The sequence below is a fragment of the Bos grunniens genome, chromosome 7, assembly GCF_055505025.1.
Source record: "Bos grunniens cultivar Pamir isolate PY7600 chromosome 7, Bosgru_T2T1.0, whole genome shotgun sequence".
Lineage (NCBI taxonomy): Eukaryota > Metazoa > Chordata > Mammalia > Artiodactyla > Bovidae > Bos > Bos grunniens.
The window spans coordinates 5,198,918-5,217,907 of NC_141171.1; the positions used below are offsets into that span (position 1 = coordinate 5,198,918).

At 58.9% G+C, this 18,990-nt stretch overlaps 2 protein-coding genes and 1 pseudogene across 20 annotated transcripts in view; 1 reads left to right on the forward strand and 2 right to left on the reverse strand.

Moving 5' to 3' along the window:
* Positions 1 to 291: 291 nt before the first annotated feature.
* Positions 292 to 12,955, reverse strand: PIK3R2 (phosphoinositide-3-kinase regulatory subunit 2). 2 transcript variants are annotated; one of them, XM_086408432.1, is made up of 16 exons: positions 12,853 to 12,955; positions 10,312 to 11,055; positions 7,477 to 7,569; positions 7,101 to 7,142; positions 6,864 to 6,995; positions 6,561 to 6,774; positions 6,000 to 6,085; positions 5,742 to 5,850; positions 5,562 to 5,660; positions 5,244 to 5,424; positions 5,014 to 5,139; positions 3,619 to 3,761; positions 3,209 to 3,385; positions 2,174 to 2,245; positions 1,934 to 1,990; positions 292 to 1,507 (listed from the first exon to the last, which is right to left on the reverse strand). In XM_086408432.1, exons 2-16 carry the CDS (start codon positions 10,631 to 10,633, stop codon positions 1,300 to 1,302), a joined length of 2,061 nt encoding a protein of 686 aa, XP_086264558.1. In that variant the 5' UTR covers positions 10,634 to 11,055; positions 12,853 to 12,955; the 3' UTR covers positions 292 to 1,299. The 2 variants fall into 2 exon arrangements, with proteins under 2 accessions (XP_086264558.1, XP_086264557.1); XM_086408431.1 differs by having other exon boundaries at positions 1,820 to 1,990.
* Positions 12,638 to 13,777, forward strand: LOC147368113 (uncharacterized; annotated as a pseudogene). Its single transcript, XR_015166478.1, has one exon. The product of XR_015166478.1 is annotated as an uncharacterized LOC147368113 (transcript).
* Positions 13,778 to 14,033: 256 nt separating this feature from the next.
* The window catches only part of MAST3 (microtubule associated serine/threonine kinase 3), a 41,448-nt gene continuing 36,491 nt past the window's right edge, over positions 14,034 to 18,990 (reverse strand). For 16 of the 17 annotated variants that reach the window (XM_086408421.1, XM_086408423.1, XM_086408419.1 and 13 more), the window contains 5 exons: positions 18,679 to 18,905; positions 18,318 to 18,440; positions 17,418 to 17,554; positions 17,123 to 17,304; positions 14,034 to 16,108 (listed from right to left, as the gene is read on the reverse strand). In XM_086408421.1, the coding sequence (XP_086264547.1) occupies positions 15,576 to 16,108; positions 17,123 to 17,304; positions 17,418 to 17,554; positions 18,318 to 18,440; positions 18,679 to 18,905 (1,202 nt within the window). In that variant the 3' untranslated portion in view covers positions 14,034 to 15,575. The remainder of the gene's footprint in view (positions 16,109 to 17,122; positions 17,305 to 17,417; positions 17,555 to 18,317; positions 18,441 to 18,678; positions 18,906 to 18,990) is intronic. The other variant, XM_086408428.1, reaches the window with a different exon arrangement.

Sequence of the window (18,990 nt, forward strand, 5' to 3'; positions counted from 1 at the left end):
GCCACGAGGAAGCTGCACATTAGAGGGGTGGCGATTTTCTGGGGCCAGGGATGGTGGCTGAGTGTCAGAATTCAAACTCAAACTCAAAACTTGGGAGCTATGGCCTGGGGTCCCTGCAGCAGAGGCTGGGGTCTGAGACTCTCTGCTGTGTGACCTCAGGCAGGTCTCAATCTCTCTGCACATGAGCAATCTAAGCTGCGATGGCGAGGGAGGTGGGGGACAAGGCAGGGGCTGGCAGCCTCCATTCGGCAGCCCAGAGCTAAAGCCTGTCACTGAAAACAGAAGCGTCCATCGAGTTCAATGTTTTATATCCATTATCAGTATCAACGTACCATACAAAACCCGCCTGCCAGCCTAGCCAGACAGGCAGGAAAAGGGGGGTAGGGTCCGTGGGTGGCATAGAAAATCAGGGCTCTCGTCCCAAAAGAGGAGAGAAAAGAGGGCTTTAGGTACACTTGAGGGAAAATGAAACCAGAGCCCAACATGATGGAGAAGCCTTGAGTCTGCGTTGACTAGGGTGCTGGCACCGTTATGTGCCGACTGCCCGGAGGTGCTGGTGGCCTCAGTTCCTGGGAGGCCTGGGGTCAGCCTGTGAGTTTATTTTTAATTATTTTCTTTTTCAGGGGTACTTCTTGGCAGCAGCCCCAAGGTGGGGACAACCCGGGGCCGGGTTTCACTTCAGGGTTTGAAGGGGAAGTTGGGGTCTATGGGGCAGGTCCCGCCTGGCCCCAGACGTCACGGCTGAGGTTCTTGGAAGTGGCCAAGCGAAGTTCCTTCCTGCCCTGACCCCAGGTCTATGGCTTAAAAATGGGGGCACCCAGGCGGGGGCCACGCAGCCCAGGGGCCTCTGTAAACACGGCAGGTGCAGCCAGGTGGGGCTCTGGGGACCCCCGGAGGCCCGTGGGGGACAGGGCACAAGGTTGTGGGTGGCCAGAGCCGTTGGAGGGCAGTGATTGTGGGGGCAAGGGCTGTGGAGTTGGGGAGGCGGGACCCCCAACACGGATACACAGAGACGGGGGGGGGGGGGGGGCGGGGACGGACAGATGGAGCTAGAAAGAGACAGAGTGACAGCAGGGGACAGAAAGAGACTCAGAGAAAGATGGAGAGAGAGGCAGACACAGAGAGACAGACAGAACTGCGGAGAGAGGAAAAGAAAAACAGATACACCTTGAGAGATTCACAAAGAAGAGACAGGCGGAGGAGACCCAAGGAAGAGACAGATTAGACAGACAGACTCCAGATGCAGCGGCTCCGCTCTGGGCCCAGCCGGCGGGGCCCAGGCCCGGGGGGCGCGCCTGCTCAGCGCGCAGCCGGCGGGGGCCCAGGGCCGGGGGCGCGCACGGGGTGGGCGAGCGTGACGGTCAGCGCGTCGTTGTGCTGCACCAGCGAGGCGTGCTGGTAGTGGAGGACGAGCTCCTTCAGGGACCCGTACAGGTTGTAGGGCTCCGCGAAGCCGAAGCCGGTGGCCGTGCGGTAGATGACGCAGTGCTTGGTATCCCCGTCCACCCTGCGGGGGCGGGCTGGGTCAGAAGGGCGCCCGCCCCCGCAGGCTTTCCCAACTCCGCCCCACGGCTCCTCTCAGGTGACCCTGCCTGGGACCCCTACTTCCCCATCTCCTGGGTGCTGGCTGCTGACCAGGCCCCGACCCTGCTTTGATCCTGCCCCAGCTTCCTCCCCTGTCCCCAAGAACCCAGGGCTTCTTCCCGGCTGTCTCCCAAGGCCGAACATACAGCTGGTGCTCAATGAGAGCCCTCAGAAGGAATGGGTAGATCCCCCTCCCAACATTCAGCCATTCTCAGTTCCCTGGCCAGGCACTCACACCACAGAACAGGCGTAGCAACCCCGCTGGCTGCTCTCACGGATAAGGAAGGTACCGTCCCGCTTGCCACTCAGCATTTCCTCAGCTTGGGTGCGGTTGATCTTGCCTACATACCAGGTGCGTTCCTCGTGGTGGGGGAGGTCATCCTCATCCTCCATCAGTGAGTACTGGCTGTGGAGGAGGCAGGGAGGAGCCCTGGTCACCTACTCACCAGCCTCCAAGGTCCCCCTGTCACCTGGACAACGCTCCTTCCCTGGTGAACTCCTATTCACCCTGCAAAACCCACGCAAAATGGCCCCTCCTCTAAGAACACCCCTCCAACCCCTCCACCCCTTGGCTGAAGTGGTTACTCACTCCTCAGTCTCGTTCTTGATCCCCAACCATTCGTTGATTTTCTTCTGCCGGGCACCCTTCTGAGTGAGCCACCTGGAGGGAAGAGGAAAGGTGGGCTCCTGCTGCTTGGCTGGGAGGGGAACAGAGGCTGCAGCATAGGAAAGGCAAGCCCTCCGTGGTCCTGGCCAGCCAGGCTGGAGGCAAGGGCTGACCAGAGTAGGTTCTGGGTGCAGTACCCCCGGTTACCACAAGGGGTCAGCCTTGGCCAGGGCAAGGACAGCTTCAACTCAGGTGGATGCCCCAGGCTATGCCAGGGAAACCCGCTCTGCCCCCGCTACCCGTGCCGCCGCCATTTATTATGTTTCTGTTAACACTTTTTGAGACCCCAGATTGTGCCATCACAGGTGTTATCAGCATCAGAAGCTCAGTCCAGGGGGCTGCACGGTAGTACGCCTTTGCCCATGGCAGCTGCCTGTTCTGAACCTTAGTTTCCCCCACCTGCAAAAGAGAAACTTTACAATATTTCAGAGGACCAAGTGAGCTAATGTATGCACGGTGCTCAGCACACACTAGGTGCACACAAGTGTCAAAGGTCCAGGTGGGAGGGGGAAGCCTCAGAGACGGGATCTGGGGCTCGGGTTGGGCACTGCATGCTGGGTCACGGAGTCGGCATTTATCCGGGGCTCCCAGTGACTCCGCTGTGTTGCAGCAGCGCTCCCATTTCACAGCTGAGGCTGAATGGAGCTGCTGTACAGGGAGCCCTTTTTTTTGGCAGCACCATGCTTAGTTCCTCCGCCAGGGATCAAACCCGTGCCCCCTGCCATGGAAGCACAGAATCTTAACCACTGGATCACCAGGGAAGTCCAAGAGCCCTTCTGAGTGGGCCAGGAGGGGCCTGATCGAGAGGGAAGGGGGCTGGTGGACAGATAATGGGGTAGGGAGGTAGATGGGACTACCTGGTGGAGAAAGTGAGATACATGCAGAGGTCACTGCTCCAGGTGCCCCTGCATTAACAGGGGGGACCCCCCCCAGGCAAGCGCAGAGCCAGGCACTCACACAAGGTACTGGTCTCGGATCTTGCGCAACTGCATGAGGTCTGGCTTGAGGCTGTTCATGCGCTTGTCGATCTCTCGGTTGTCAGAGGCCTGTGCCCGCAGCTCCTGCTCCAGCTTTGTGCGGCTCTCGTGGATCTCGGCAATGCGAGACTTGAGCCGCTCCGAGTTTAGCAGGATCCTGTGGGAGGAGTGGCTCAGAGGCCTCAGACTGGCTCCCAGTCTCTAAGCCTCTGGACAGGCTGCTTCCCTGAGTTCTCTTTCTGGCAAACTCCTATTCGTCCTTCAAAGTCCACTTCAACCGACCCTCTCCCCACCTTGGAACCCAGGCTGCCCACCCTGTTTCCTTTCTTTCCCCACTTGAGCTGTGTTGGAGCAGGGTGCGGTAGGGCAGAGAAGAGGAACTGGACTCACCTCTGCATTTCTTTCTCATTGCCCTCACGTCGGAAGCGCTCCAGATATTCCTTGCTGCACTTCTCCTGCGTCTGGCCCTGCTCTTCAAAGATCTTGATGGTCTCATTGAAGGCTTCGATGGCTGTGCGCTTCATCTGCAGTTCCTGGAAGAGGGGTAAGTCTGAGCACCTCCTGGGACTCCCGGCAAATCCCTCATGAGAGGTAAAGGCAGATCCCAACTCTGATGTGGAGGCACTGTTCAAGCTGGTTCCTCCACCAAGGGCACCGTTCCTCCAGCTGCACCAAACGAACTCCTGTTCCGCCTTCAAAGCCCACATCCCCCAACCCACTCTTCTTTTAGATTCTCCTTTGGGCATCTTACAAAACAACTGAGTGCGTGAGCGCTGCTCAGAATTAATGATAAATCTAGTTGCTACAATTCGTGGGGCTCCTTCTCAGGGTAGATGCTGCACCAAGCCCCTTTCATGCATCCTCTCATCAAACCTCCCAACAGCCTATACAAAGTCAGAATTGTTAATGGGGAAACTGAGGCTTGGGAGGCCTAAGCCATTTCCAAGGTCATGATGCTCCTAACTGATCCCAGACAGTTGTCCTGTCCACTCAGAACCTCAGGTAACCTGTCTTTAGAAAGGAGACAAGAAAGAGACTGCTCAGAGATTACAGGGGAGACAGAGAAACTCCCTGATGGAGATGGGATGTTCAATCTGAATAAGTTGCATCTCAACTTACAAAAGAAGTTGATTAACACAGTCCTGGAGTGATAAAACCTTTCCCCACTTGCCTGTTTTTAAAAGATACTGCTGTTTCCCATGACCTCCTGACCCTTTGTCTTAGGCAACTCTTGGTGAGGTGGTTACCATCATTTTGATAACATCCAGGTTGAAGGGGATGGAGAAGAAAAGGAACTGAAACTCATGGTCCCAGTTTCCAGATGGGGAGACTGAGGCCCAGAGGCTCAACCAAGATGCCTCCCATGGCTCAGCCGCTCGTGAGGCTGCTGGGTACCTCCTCATCTGTGTTTTTGTTTTTTAGAATCATATATATTGATTTCTGGGCTTCCCTCAGAGCTCAGTTGGTAAAGAATCTGCCTGCAATGCAGGAGTCACAGATTCAATCCTTAGGTCGGGAAGATCCTCTGGAGAAGGAAATGGCAACCCACTCCAGTATTTTTGCCTGGAGAATCCCATGGACAGAGGAGCCTGGCAGGCTACAGTCCATGGGATCTCAAGAGTCAGACACAACTCAGCAACTAAACCACCCCCGCATTGATTTCTATGTTTTCAGTCAGTCCCTGGTGCTAAGAGCCTGCTCGTGACCTAGAAGTGGACGTGTGGCACTGCGACCTCAGCACTGCCCCTGTGCCCAGGCCTCCTTGGGGTGTGCTTGCCGTGGTACCTGGGAGGTGCGTGTGTACTCCTCGTAGAGCTGGTCGTACTCGCGGCTCTTGTCCTGGTACTGCTGGTGGTAGACCTTGAGCTGGGCACCCACCGCCTCCACGCTGTCCTCCTTGACGATCTGGTCCTGGGAATACCCGGTGCCATCAGGCAAGCTACCTGGGAAACTGAGGCCCAGCGCCAGCCGGGCATCGCCAACCCCCACCCCCAGCGCCCACCCCAGCCCCCGACCTGTTGGTACTTGGACACCGGGTAGAGGAGCCGCGTGTCCAGCTTGGCGTTGTACTGGGCCAGTGACTCATGGCGGTAGTGGGTGATGAGGTCCACGACAGAGCAGAAGGTGAGCGGCTCCGAGAAGCCATAGTGCCCATCTCGGTGGAAGACCTTGATCAGCTTGTTGTTTCCGCCCTTCCTGGGGTGGGTGAGGGGGTGTCAGTGCCCAGCGGCAGGTCCATCCGTGTGGCACTGCCTGTGTGACCCCCAGTCCTCTGACCTGAGTGGCCCACTCCCACCCCTCGCCCCAGTCTCCCTGAAGGGATGGGCCCCCACCTGAGGGTCAGCGTGTACTCTCCCTGGATCTTGCTGGAGGCATCTCGGACCAGGAAGGTGCCATCGGGCGTGTCCCGAAGTTTCTCGTTTACCTCCTCCCTGTGGAGACAGCCGGGATGGGTGCCTGCTGGGAGGCCCTGCCCCACCCCTGGGTTCTGCGGCCCCACCCAACAGTCCTACCTGGAGATGTCACCCCAGTACCACTCGGCGTCCTGCAGGGAGGGTGGGCTGCCCCCATTGGCCAGGCCTGTGGGGGCTGGCTTTGTCTTGGGGGGTTTTGGTGGCAGTGCTGGGGGACAGGAAAACAAATATGCGTTGAGCACCAACTGTATCCCAGGGTGAGCTCCCCTGGCAACTGAGCCTGCTGATACAGGCAGGGCCCCGAGTCAGCATTCTCATCCCCAACAAAAAGAGCTAATCCAAGGGGGTGGGGGTCACCTGGGGGGGCAACCTCCTGCTCCTCCAGATGTTCCTGAAGCAGCTTCTCCACCAGCAGCGCCGGAAAGTCAGGGGTGGGCTCGGTCCTAGGGGGAAGGGGAGTGTGGTGAGTGCTGGTGTGCACATGGCCTTCTGTGTGCTTGCACAACTGGCAGGGGGTATGTGTGAAAGCACGCGAGTGGAAGAAGAGTAGATGCTGCAGGCAGGCGTGGGAGACCCACTACTGTCTCTGCACATACAGCAAGCGATGGGTAAGTCTCATGCAACAAACAACAGGAGTCCAGCACGTGGGTGGGGAAGCAGAAAGAACAGACACAATCCACTTGCCTGCTCTCTCGTCCAAGCCCCTTCGCCTTGTCCCAAGCCCTGATGGAGTCTTCTTGGAGCTCAAGTCTCACCCCCAGTCATCTTTCCTAGCCCGCCCATCACGACAGCTCTGGCCTCTTCCCCATGGGACCCTCATCCACACTCCCCTCTCCTTTCTAGACCCCTCCCTGGCTACGTCTCCGGCCACCCCTTTCTGCTTCGACTCAGCCCCGCCCCCCAGCATCGGCCTCTCACCCGTCGGGTGCGCCCCCTGGCGGCGGAGAGGGCGGCGGCGGCGCGCGTAGCAGTAGCGGCCCGAAGGTGGCGCCCAGGGCACGGACCGCGGGGCCCGGGGCTGGGGCGCGCCCGGCCACCCGGCCCAGGTGCTGGAGCAGGAAGCGCAGCGTGAGCGCATGGTGCAGTGGCAGCGTCGGGGGCTCCAAGGCCGGCCCCACGGGCCCCGCAGCCTCTGTGGACAGATGGCCAGGGTTGAGTGAGCCAGGGCCTGAGCCCGCCTGCCCAATGCCTTCCCCAGCCCGGGCTTCCCTCCAGATTTACCCCGCAGGGCTCGGTGTGCCTCGGCCGCAGCCTCGGGTGTCACGAGGGGCGCTGGCAGCGCCAGCAGGAAGCCTTTCACACCATCTGACAGGGCTGCCGCATCCCACTGCTCCACATCACTCAGGGACCAGTCTGTGGGTGCAAGAGGGATACCTCGGTCCAAGGCGGGCGCAGGGAGGGGACACATCCGTCCAGGGCAGGTTCCTTTCCCACTCACCCACTGAAGCTTGCCCTCACCTGTGCGCACGGCAGGTGGCTCAGGCCTGTAGCTGTCCAGCCCTGGGGGGAAGGGATGGGGTAGGTCAGCGTCACCCTAGGTGCCAAGACCAGCTCTCAAATGCTGCCTCTACCCCATGTGGGGTCTGGGGTGGCTACTCAACCCCCCAGAGGTAAGAGCAGAGGGAGGGGAGGGAAATGGTAGCAGAGGGCGCGGCACATGCTATGCAGGGGTCCACGTTCCCTAGGGAGTTATTCCTTCCCCAACTCAACAGGGAGACCCAGAGCATCCAGACTCAGCCTCTCCATGCAACCTGAGCCCAGGGAAGAGGATGAGTTGCCCATCCCCAGAGGTAAGCAAGCAGAATCCAGGGGCTGCAGGCAGGCCAAGGCTCACCTGTCCGTTCAATGGCCTCCACCAGCTTCACCAGGATAGGGGGAGCCACATCAGGGGGGGAGAACTGCTCGGGTAGGTCAGGGAGTGTAAGGCCTGGCAGGAGGGGACGCAGTGTTGGCAGGGTCCCTAGAAGGACCCCAGCCCCGTCTTTGCCTGCTGCATCTCAGCCCAAGGGCCTGGCATCTGGCCCACTACCCTGGGGGAGACAGAAGGCCCAGCTGGTGGAGCTGGGAGGGCTGAGCTGGTGGGAAGCAGTGTTCTGGGTTAAAAGATTAGTTCACACAACTTCAGACATGAGGTGGAGCGGATTGACCAGTGTCAACCAAATGGGATGTCCACTTCCTAATCTCTCAGATATAATGAAGATAAGGGTTTCACGACGAGACCATCTTGGATTAAGGGTCCTAAACCCAAGGACTGGTGTCTTTATAAGAGAAGGCCATCTGAAGAGAGAGGCAGAGATTGGGGTGATGTAGCACTAAACCAAAGTATGCCTGGAACCCCTAAAAGCTGGAAGAAGCAAGGAAAGCTCCTCCCTTAAGGTCTCTGGAGAAAGCACAGCCCTGCCCACACCTTGGTCTAGAATTCTGGTCTCTAGAACCATGAGAACATGCTCCCGTCGTTTGAACGGCCACTGGCTCGTGGCAGTTCATTACAGCAGCCACAGGACACTCATGCAGCAGGTTTAGGACTCTGCTGTTGCTTGCTGGCCAACCTCGGGCACAGGACATACCCTCTCTGTGCCTTGAATCCTGCAGCTGAGAAACTGGTCAATGGCATCATCTCTCCTTTCTTAGCGGGAACAACAAAGCAGTTGAAAAGAATAAACGGAAAATATCTCATCGGGGTCAGGACATCTCATCCCAAGAAAAATCTCCATTTTCTAAGTCACTTTGTTTTTAAAAAAAAAAAAAAAAAGTCCCCCCTTTTAAAAATGCTGGCCCCCTCCCTGTCCCAGCCCCTCCTGGCCCCATTTCGCCCCACCCAACCTTTTGTGTGCAGGCGCTCTCTGCCGGCACAGCCACCATTTGATGCAGCTTTGGCCCTTGGCGGGGACGCCCTGGCACACAGCAGGGGCAAGCCAGGGCCTGTGGGGCCTCCCTGAGTGATGGGCCAGGTGGTGCTTGAACTGCAGAAAGGCCCAGCTGTGTCAAAAATGCAAAAAAAAAAAAAAAAAAAAGAGCAAACAAGGGGAGGTGGGTGACATCCAGCTGGTAAGGGGGCCACAGTTCCGAAACTCCACTCTGAAATTTGCCTGTCTGCAACGCAGGGAGGGAGGTCCCATTAGAATAGATGTCACCCCCCATTTTATGGATGAGAAACTGAGTTTCAGGAAAAGAGCAAGTTCCCCTAGATGCACAGGCCAGCGGGGGCCCAGGTGACATCAGGGCTCGGCACGCAGCTCCCTGTGCAGAGCTGCATGGAGGGAAGGCAGGCAGCTACAGCGTGTTGCCTAGTGGTCCTCAGAGGGTCAGGGCTTGAACAGAAGGACCAATACCCCCCATTTCCAGATGAGGAGACCGAGGCCTGGAGAGGGCTGGCCCTAACCCATGTCACGTGGATATTGGGATATTGGGAGGGCGGAGCTGGGTGGCTGCCTGGGAGTGGGGATGTGTGTGGTGGCTGGACCCAGGCCAGGCAGAGGAGGGAGGCGGCTGTTACCAGGGGGAGAGGCAGACTCTGGCGGGGAGCCCGGATGGGGCCGCCTCCTGCTCCTCCAGGCTGAGGCGGGACGCAGGCACAGGCTCCGGAGACACCAGATGCTGCAAAGCCCAAGCCTGCAGCATGCCGCCTCGGCACCCCGCCATCCCACCCCACGCCATGGGGACTCTGGGCTGACCCTCTTTGGGCATCAGAGTCCCTTGGGCACAAAACCAGGTGGGCCATTGGGAGGGGCCATGGTGCCTCTCAAGGCTTTAGCCTTCACTGGGTGACTCCCTGAGCGAGTGGTTTGACTCCCTAGCACCTTGGTCTCCCTATGTGTACACGGGACCACGCTGGGCCACTGTGAGTGATGAGGCAGACCATGCTGGGTGCTCAGCACTCATCAGCCTCCTTCCTACAACTTGTGCCTCGTTTCTCTGCCCAGCATACAGGCCGGCATGCAGTCACAATGTACGTTCAGTGTCCTGGTTCTCCATTCCGAGCATGCTCTTTGGAGGGAGGGGGGGCCGAGGGTCTCTTTGAAAGGGACGGAGCATCCTCACATGCCACTGTGCTGTGTGGCCTCAACTGAGTAGCCCACCTTTGGGCTTTTTGGCTCCCATCATTCTGGAAATCAGAAAACCAGGGTTATAACAAAGGGGGCGGGTTTCTCAAGGGATTCCGTCTGCAAACCACAAGATGAAGTTAAATTGAGCCTCTGAATCTTCCCGGACACTCCCTATTATCTTCAGAATCAATCCCATGAAATCCAAGGTGAGGACCCTGCCCCTTCCTCACTCGGCTCCACTTGTCAGGGCTGGTTCCCTGAACCCGCTGTGACATTCCCTCAGGGCCTTTGTCTTTGCTTTGCCTGCTGCCTTCTCCCCCTACTCTCTGAGAGGCTGCTTTCTCTTGGCATCTGTCATCACTTAATCACCTTCTTCTCACTTCTTGAACCAGAAGCCCCATGAGAGCAGGGTGAGGCTAGTGTGTCCGCCTCTGGGTGCCCAGCCACGAACTGCACCCAGTCCTCCATAGCAGTGTAATTGATACCTGCCAACCAATCAGATATCCTCATTCCTCCTCTCCGGGGAGAAGCACCATTGCCTCATGGGAAACAAGAGGAAACTGAGGCTCTGCGGGCACTCCCGGTTTCCCTCATTCCTGCCAGGGGCCCAGTCTGCTGCTCACCTGACTCAGGGGGCCCGTCTCGGGGCCTGGCGGGCAGTGGGCGGGGGCCACGTGGGCGAGGGCCAGGCCGGGCCAGGGCCACGGGCCCCAGGAACTCCACATAGGTGCCAGGGAAGTCGCCGCGCTGCCGGGTACGCTCATTGAGGCCAGGCATCCAGCCTACGCTCTGCGGGCAGCGCTCGTTGCCCTCGGCCACGCCCAGCGCCTGCAGGGCGGCCCTGCTCACCACCAGCACATCACCCGGAAGCAGCTCCAGGTCCTCCGGCCGCTCCCGGCGGAATGGGTACAATGCACGGTATTGGAAGCCCTCAGGGCCAGCCATGGCTGGCGGGGTGGGGTCTGGATGGTCAGGTGGCTGCTTGGGGCCCCAGTGGCCCCATCAGCCCCGGGTGGGGGGCCGGGAGGGTCCGCTGGGAGGGCTTGGGGACTCAGGCTTCGATTTTCACCAAGAAGTTACAGGTGACCACCCGGGATGCTCACGCTTTGCTTCCCACCATTATTTCATGACCCTAACAAGGGTCACTCGTTGCTTGTCCACCATTCGTCAACTGGTGGGAGGGGCTCGGCAGCCTGATCTCAGGTCACTCAGCTGCTGCGTCCCCCCTCAATCCGTAGGGCGGGGCCAGGTCGCTCACTCCCTCACGTGGGGGGCCATCGGCTCCCGAGGCTGGCGGCTCTTCCAGCTGCGCCAGGCGAGGGGGCCGAGGGCACGGGCTGTCACCATGCTCGGCTCGGGACACCGACCTAGGGGGAGAGGGGTGGGGCAGCATGAGTCGGTTTGAACTCCTGCCACCCTCAATTCAGAGCCAAACCCAAATCCCAGGTTAGAATCCCCTAACTGGGTACCCTTGGGTCAGTCCCTGCACCTCTCTGGGCCTCCGTTTCCCCAGCTGTAAAATGGGTGAATGGCCCTCCCTTGGGGTTGTTGGGGGCAGAGCTCCCAAGAATCTGTTCTGGGCATACTGCAAGTTCAGTAAACAAGTTCTTCTTCGCCCCTGTTAGAAATGGGGATACTAAGGCTCAGAGTAGGCAGGTCTCTGTTGGACATTCAATGGGCCAGGAAGCCAGGACTGAAAAGCTCAGAGCTGCCCATTTTCACAAGGCCCAGGATGCATCCATCCCAAATGGCCAGTTAAACCCTGAATGCTCAGAGCATAATGGGTGATGATGTTCAGCGTGCTGTGGAGCCCTGAGGAGGGGCTGTGATGGCTGAGTGCAGTAAGTGGCTGCAGGGGCCAAAAGGGATAGGGGATGAAGTCCAAGCAGATGTCATAGCACAAGCAAAGGTGAGTCCAAGCAAATGGATCTCTGATCTCTGTAGGGGGAGGAGAGAACGGGGCGGTGGTGGTGGGGGTCCCTGACATGTCTCAGCTTCAGGCCCACAGTAGTTACTTAAAATAGAAGAGGGTTGGTGGGAGGCCAAGAGGGCCTTAGCCCCACAACAGACATGGAGCTGGGAAACGGTAGAAGGAAGGAGGGCACTGCAGCTGCCAAGTGGGTGGCTGCTGTATGCAGGGGCAATGATCACCCCCAAGGAGCCACCAATCTCAGGAGACACAGCCCAGCACAGACACATTCTCAATCACAGCCCTGCAGGTTGGGTCTTCCTGAGAGATTGGGGGTGGGGTGGGGTGGGGGGCGGTGCTTTTCCAAAAGGCGGGTCCTCACAGAGGACAGGAGGAGCACTGGTCAGAAGGACTAGTACAGGCAAAGGCTGGATAGCCAGAAATACTTGTCAAGAGTTCAGAGTGGCCTTAAAGCCACAGGCCATGCAGGCCTTGGGGTCCAGGTAGAGGGTCAGGCTTTATCCGTGGACCGCGGGGAACCGCTAGAGGTGTCCAAGTACTGGGCACAAGCTCCACATTCCAGGACGCCCCAACTTATCCGCTCCCTGGCCCCTGGCGCCCCATTCTACAGATGGGGAAACTGAGGCCCAGCGACAGGGACGTCCAGAAAACCGCCTGAATCCGCTTGCCTGCCCGCCTCCGCGCCCCGCCGTGCACACGTTTGCACACGCCCCGGTGTGCGCGCCTGGGAACCAGCGCTCCCCGAATCCAAGAGGCGGGGTGGAGGGGCCAGGCTGGGGGTTTGGCGGGGGACGCAGGGCCTGCGCGCTCACGCGTGTGCAAACGCGCACTCGGGCCTGCGTGGACCCCGAAGCCCAGCTCGGGGGCCGGAAGCGCAGTCGACCCTCTACCGTCTTGCACCCCACCACCCCACTGTGCCCCACACAATGCCTGGGCGACCCCTCTTTACTGCTCGACGCCCCACTCCCGGCAGGGCCTCCCTCAATTCAGGGCCGCGGCTCCAACCCCTTATCTCTGCCTACAGTTCGCCGTTCCACCCTCATCTTCCAGGGCAGGCTGCACCAGGGCCAGGTCGAGCCCGAGGCCTCCCGCTCCCTGCGGCCCCCAGTTCCCGCGGGGCCCGATGCAGCCCTGCTCGCGTTCCGGCTTCCACCGCGGCCCCATACTCTGCCTGGGCGCCCCGCATCTGAGCGCACCCCTAACCCGGCCTGCCACGCGGACAGCTCACACTTACCTGGTCGCAGCCGCCACCGCTGCCGCCGCGGCCACCGTCACGCCGAACCGAGCCAGACCCGTGGCTTCACCGCGGCCGCCGTCGCCGCAGCCGCGGGATCCCCGCCTCCGCCGCTGCCGCCGCGGTTCCGAACGGTCGGGTCCGCCCCCCGGCGGAAACGGCCGAGTGCATTCGGGCCGGGCGAGTGCTCTGGGACCGAGACGGGGCCAGAGGACGCCCGAATGCTTCCGGAAAGAGCCGAACGTACTCCCGCGGGACTGGAGGGTGCTGTGGGGCGAACGTGCCCCGAGACAGCCGATCATTTCCGGAAATAGTCGAACACAATCGGGTCAGATGAGTCATTCGGAGGCTGGGCTCGGCTGGGCTCGGCTGTACTGAGATGCCCGAGATTGTGGAAACGGCTGAGCGCTCTCCAGCCGGACTCGCAAAACAGGCTGGCCCCCGAAACTTCGGAAACTTACTGGAAAGAACCAAATGGGCTTGACCTCAAATGAGGCCCTGAGAACTTAGATCCAGAGGCGACTACCCACTTCTGGAAACTGCCGAAGCAGGGACGGCTCCCGAGAGCAAGTGAGGTGGCCCTGAGCTCAAGGAACTGAAGGTGGCATTTAGGTGGAAGGGAGGGCCGAGAAGGGATCAGGCTTCAAAGCCGGGGTTTCCATGGTAGCCCAGAGCGTCTAGAAACAACTGAACTCGCGGGCGGAGAGAACTACCCCAATGCCGGCCCACAGGCGTACGACTGTTTCCGGAAAGAGCCGAAGACACTCGGAGACAAGGGACGTGGCCAAAGCTTTCCGACCCTTCCTAACACTTCAGAAGTAATCTGAACGCGCTCAGGCTGGGTTCCGACGTGGTGAGGGGAATTTTAGGGCACAGCCCAAGCGAAGACCAGTATAAAAAGGTCGCAAAGATGGCTTATTTATTATCACGGCTTCAAGGCCCAGACGGTGTCTGTATGAAGCTTTTAGGGACAGAGCCCCTGATAGGTACTCAACCGGGAGAGGGTAGCAGGAGCCCTGGATCAGAGAAGGCATCAAGAAGGATCTCAATGGTGAACTCCCAGCAGCCTTCAAAACCCACTTCAGGTGACTTTGAGCCAAGGGTCCATTTTCATCCCAACCCCACCCCATTCTTCCCTTACCCTTTTCTCACCCCCTCAGAAATCCAGACATCGGACCTCCTCTTTGTAAATGTGAGCTTTTATTCACTGTCAGCTCCAGGATGGAAGGCGGGAGCAAAAGTCATGCACAGCCTTGATCTAGCTCCAACACCAGGCAGTGCTGTGTGGGTGTCTCCAGAAGGAACGCAGAGTGGGCTGCAGAGCCTGGAAAGTGCCCTTATCATGTGGGACACAGCCATTACGTTAGCCATCTCCCAATGGAAAATGGAGGCTCTGAGATGCCCGGTGGGTCACACAGCATTTCAGGGGAGAGGCTTGGAGTTGGAGTCTGTTGTATCTGACAACAAATTCTCCACAGCTCCCTTGACAATGCCCAGGACAGGGGCTGGCTGCATGACTCTTACCAGGAAAGTGTGGGGCATGTCTGTGCCCCTTGCCAGGCCTTAGTTATGGGGAGGACACCACCACCTCCAGCCTTCTGACTGACTGAGGGAGAAGCCACAAGTAAAAGCGCTTGGCATACAGTAGGTGCTTAATAAATAGTCATTAGTATTAGTTTTGTAAACACAAGGAAACTGAGGCACAGAGTGGGGAAGCCATTTTCCCAGAGCCAGTGAAGCCAAGATTGCAACTTGGGCCTCACTGACCCCCAGTTGGATTTTCTTATTCGGATTTCATCCCAGCAAGGCTCTGACATATCGAGGGCACTTCCCAGGGGGTGTTTTAGACACATCATGGTCAAGTTCTCACCCTGGTAGGCATCAAATACAAAACAATCTTGTCCAGGGTGGACATTCTTCCCCTACCCTGGCAGTGCCCTTTGAGGCCTCTGCCTCCTGGGGCATCAGTGTCTGCCTGTGAAGTGCATGACTCCTCTGTCTATATTTGGTGAACTTCTACTCATACATCAAAGCCCCAGTTCCCACAACCCCTAAGCCTACAGAACTGGAGGCAGACTCTAGCAAGGCTGGCCTGGAGATGGAGGCCATGATGGTGGGAAGTGGCCTGCAGAATCCAGTCCATCATCAGAATTACTTCGTTTTGTGGTGGAGGGGAATTGTTTACAGACTCTCCAAGTCATCCAAACTGGGCCTGGACTGATAAGCTAGGCTGCATCCCTTCAAATGTATGGGTCTTAAGTCAGGGATGGGTTAAGTAACACAATACACAAAAAAACTTTAAAAGAACAGAAAAACCATAAAACATGAACACGCGTTGACTTGTCCAAAGTGCTTCCTTCTCAGCCCAGGGGGGCAGGGTTTACAAATGGGTCCCAGGTGCCTGGGGCAAGACCCGGGCAGCCGCCTTAAGGGTGGCGACTCAGTCTGACTATCGCTTATAAAAAGTAATAAATTAGTTGCAGGGATTTGCTGCTATTTACAATACCACCCTAGTCTCCCATTCCTGCCCCTACGGGCCCCAGATCGACCAGCTCCAGGACATTAAGGAGGCACTGTCTACACCTTCCGGCAAGAACTGCGATGACCTCTCTTCTTTCAGATGTCAAAGGCTGGTGGCTCAGTCTCCATCCAGGTGTCAGTTTATGGAAAACACATTCCACAGAAAATGCATTGACTGCCAGGCCAGGGGGAGGCCAGGTAGATTAGTCTTTCCCAGAGGGTCCAAGGGCTCCTGACACAGCCTCAGCACCCTCCACGGCAATTTGCGGCACCAAGGTGGGTGGCCCAGTGGCTTCTTCCAGTGGCTCATCAAAGCTCACCTCCTGCACAGCCTCCTGCTTCTTGAAGGAGTCTCGGCGCTCAGACAGATGCAGCCGTCGCATGATCACCAGCTCAGAGTCCGGCCCTCGGCTGCGGCGCCCCAGATCCCCGTCCAGTCGCTCACCTGTACCCAGCTTGTCAGCTGACTGGCCTCGGCGCAGCCTTGGGGATCGGGCAGGCACAGGCGGGTGCCCTGACAGGGGTGAGGGTGAGCGGGGTGGGGGTGCAGGCACAGGTGGGCAGGCCAGTGGGGAGGGTGGGATGCTGCTGGTGGACTTGCGGCGGCCGGCTTTGGGGCGAGGTGGCCCGAGCTTGGCGGCCAGGCCATGCAGGGAGCTGGGGCGGGTGTGGCCAGCGGCAGCTGGAGATGCAGGGCTGCTGGAGCTTGGGGATATACTGGGTGGAGACGCTGTGTCTGCGGGTGACAGCGGAGGGTCAGGCCACCAGTCTCAATGTCCCAGCCTCGAGGTGGGCCCTGGGACTGACTGCAAAGCCCATATCATTTCCAGGCATGTGGTCACCTATCAGGCCTGGTTTTCCCTTTGTCTGCACGGGTTCTTCCTTTGGCTTAGATCTGGTAAACTCCTATTCAACCATCAAAGTTCTAGCACCTTTTCACCCACTTCTTATCTAAATGTCCCACCAAATCATTCGGCCAAAGGTACCTGTCCACTGTCCATCTGTCCATCCCATGAGCCATCTACCCACTGGTTCAGGAAGTTATCCAATAAGGGCCCTGCTTCTGCCTGTACCCACTCTCCACCCCTAGGCCTCAGCCTCAGAGGCTGGTCTAGGGGTCTAAGGAGGGCAACGATGGCATAGATAACCCCAGCCCCTTGAAGTCAGGGAAGGCTAGAGAGAGAGACAGCAGTGGGGCCCTCAGAAGGCAGGGAGGGCTTCCTGGGAGAGCAGCTCTGTGGCTCTCCTCTAGGATGCCTTCCTTCCTCTGTGGACTGCCTCAGCCTGTCTCTCTCTCCCTCTAGACTGATGCTAACCCAGTGGAAACAGGGATGTCCATCTCTGGCTGTCTCTCACAGACTGGCGAACCTCAGGGGGACCATCCTTTCCTGCTCTAGAACTATCCTTCCATATCTTCTCTGGCTCACTCACTCTCTGTGGCTACCTATTGCCCCCCACCCCAATTTAAGCCCAGCTCTTTGGCTTGATCCATCCCCCAATCCCCTCTGCCTAGCCTCCCTCTAGCTTCCGCATCCCTCTTATCTAGACGCCCATAGCTTGTGATGTTCCCTTCTGCTGGACACGCCTTTCCCTGCCCTCACACCCGCCCTGCCCACCCCAGGCTGCCTTTGAGGCAGTCATTCATCACGTCACTTCATCCTTCCAACTCTGTTCGCCCCCCCTCCCTGGGCCAACCACTGCAGCCCCGTGTGGTCCTTCTTCCCAGGATGGTTCTGGGGGGTGCACCCACCTGCTGGGGCATCGGGAGCCGGGCTGCGGCAGGGTGTGGTGGGGCTGGGGGACAGGCTGTGGGTGGGGGAGCCTGGGAGGCTTTCGCTGGACGACAGGGACTGGTGGAGGCCAGAGGAGAAGCTGCGGCTGGTGTGCAGCACGGACGACTGTTTTGAGATCTTCTTGAAGAGTGATTTCCGCCTAGGGGTTAGAAACCCAGATTCTCCACAAGTCCCGCCCCCCAGTGGCCGGGGCTGCCCAACCATGCCACGCGTCCTGCATCAACCCTCCACGGGGGCCAGCCCACCGCTCACCGGTCCTGTGTCTCCCGCCTTCGGCTCCGCTTGCTCCTGCGCGCCATGCGGCCCTTGGTCACGTTCTTCCGCGCGGGGCCCACCTTGATGGACGTGTTCTCCAGTGCTGTGGTCCGAAGGGCGATCTTGTTGCCACTCTGCAGGAAGGATGGCGAGGGGTCGCCAGTGTGCCTCCTAGCCAGTGATACCTCCACCCACCTACTCGTCCATCAAAAGCCCTGGATCCTAACCACCCATTTCTCAACTAATGGCCTCCGCACTCACTGGGCCAAAGATGGATGTGTGCCATCTGTCCATCCATCCAATGAGCCATCGACTCACCCACTGGTCCCAGGAGCTATCCAACCAGTGGCCTGCCTCCTCACTTGTGCCCACCTTTCCTCCCCTGGGCCTCAGCCCTCAAGGAGGCAGGAGGCAAAGATGGCCCAGATACCACCCCCACAGGGTCAAGGTGGGCCAGAGGGAAGGTCAGGAGTGGGGCCCCAGGGGGCTTCCTGGAGGAATGGCTATGAGGGGTGATATAAGAGGGCTAAAGAAGGAAGCTGGGACTTTCCTGGCTGTCCAGTGATTAGGACTTGCAATTCCACTGCAGGGGGTGCGGGTTTGAGCCCTGTTCAGGGAACTAAGATGCCGCATGCCACTTGGCCAAAAAAATAAAAAAGAAGGAAGAAAAAGAGAAGAAAGAAGCAGAAGGGAGAAGAATGTAGGGCCCAAGTGGAATGCTGTGGTTGGAGGGGGAGAACCACACGGAATCGGCACCTGAGACAAAGGGGAGGGGACAGGGGTTACAGGAGCAGCGCGGGGAGATCAGGGTACTTTGAGGATGGACCAGGGGTGGGGGCTCAGAGCCCTATGGGTAGGCCGGGGTGGGTGGTGGGAGTAGGGGGAAGAGGGCTGCACCTTCAGCAACAGCTCCACGACGTCCATGTGCACCAGTCCCAGGACGGACTCCCCATTGATGTGGGTGATCAGGTCCCCAGCTCGCAGACCTGCCTCCTGGGCAGGGCTTCCTTCCTCCACACTCTGGGGTGGGGGTAGCGGGGCACGGGGGGCAGACGGTCAGTGGTCTGGGCCCCACAGACAGAGACCCCAGCCCAGCTGAGTCAGCCTCGGGCCCCCAGCAAGCTGATGCTTCCACTCTGCCTGGTTTCCCAGCTTTCCCAGACTAACAAACGCAGCTCTGCAAGGAAAGCCCCGCACCAGGGCAGAGCTGGACTCCAACCAGGTCCGGCTGTTCCTGCCCATCCCAGGGCCAACTTACCCACACCACGTGGTGCACAGTGTAGACGTCACTGTCGCCCATGTAGACGCGGATTGCCCGCAGGTTGAAGCCGTACTTCTTGCCTGAGCTGTGGATGACGATGGGGGGCCGCAGGCTGCCACACACGGGGGAAGGGTCTCGGCTTGGAGAGGAGTCGCGGGACGATGGGTTAGAGGACAGTGAGCGTGGGGACAGGGGGCTCATGAGGGGGCCACCGCTGCCATCATCTGCAGGGACAAGGTTCAGGGAGGGGGTCACTGCCTTGGGGGGCCCCTCACAAGGCACCTTCCCCTCCCCCTGCACACTGATGGC

Bases quoted from the DNA above. Each gene is read 5' to 3' on its own strand.
- PIK3R2 (XM_086408431.1), bottom strand. From the start codon at position 10,633: ATGGCTGGCCCTGAGGGCTTCCAATACCGTGCATTGTACCCATTCCGC. The intron at 6,086-6,560 runs GTGAGAGGCCGA...CCTTCCCCCTAG, and splicing joins CCAGGGGGCGCACCCGACGG to GACCGAGCCCACCCCTGACT. The intron at 3,762-5,013 runs GTACCACGGCAA...CCCCTCTTCCAG, and splicing joins AGTACACACGCACCTCCCAG to GAACTGCAGATGAAGCGCAC.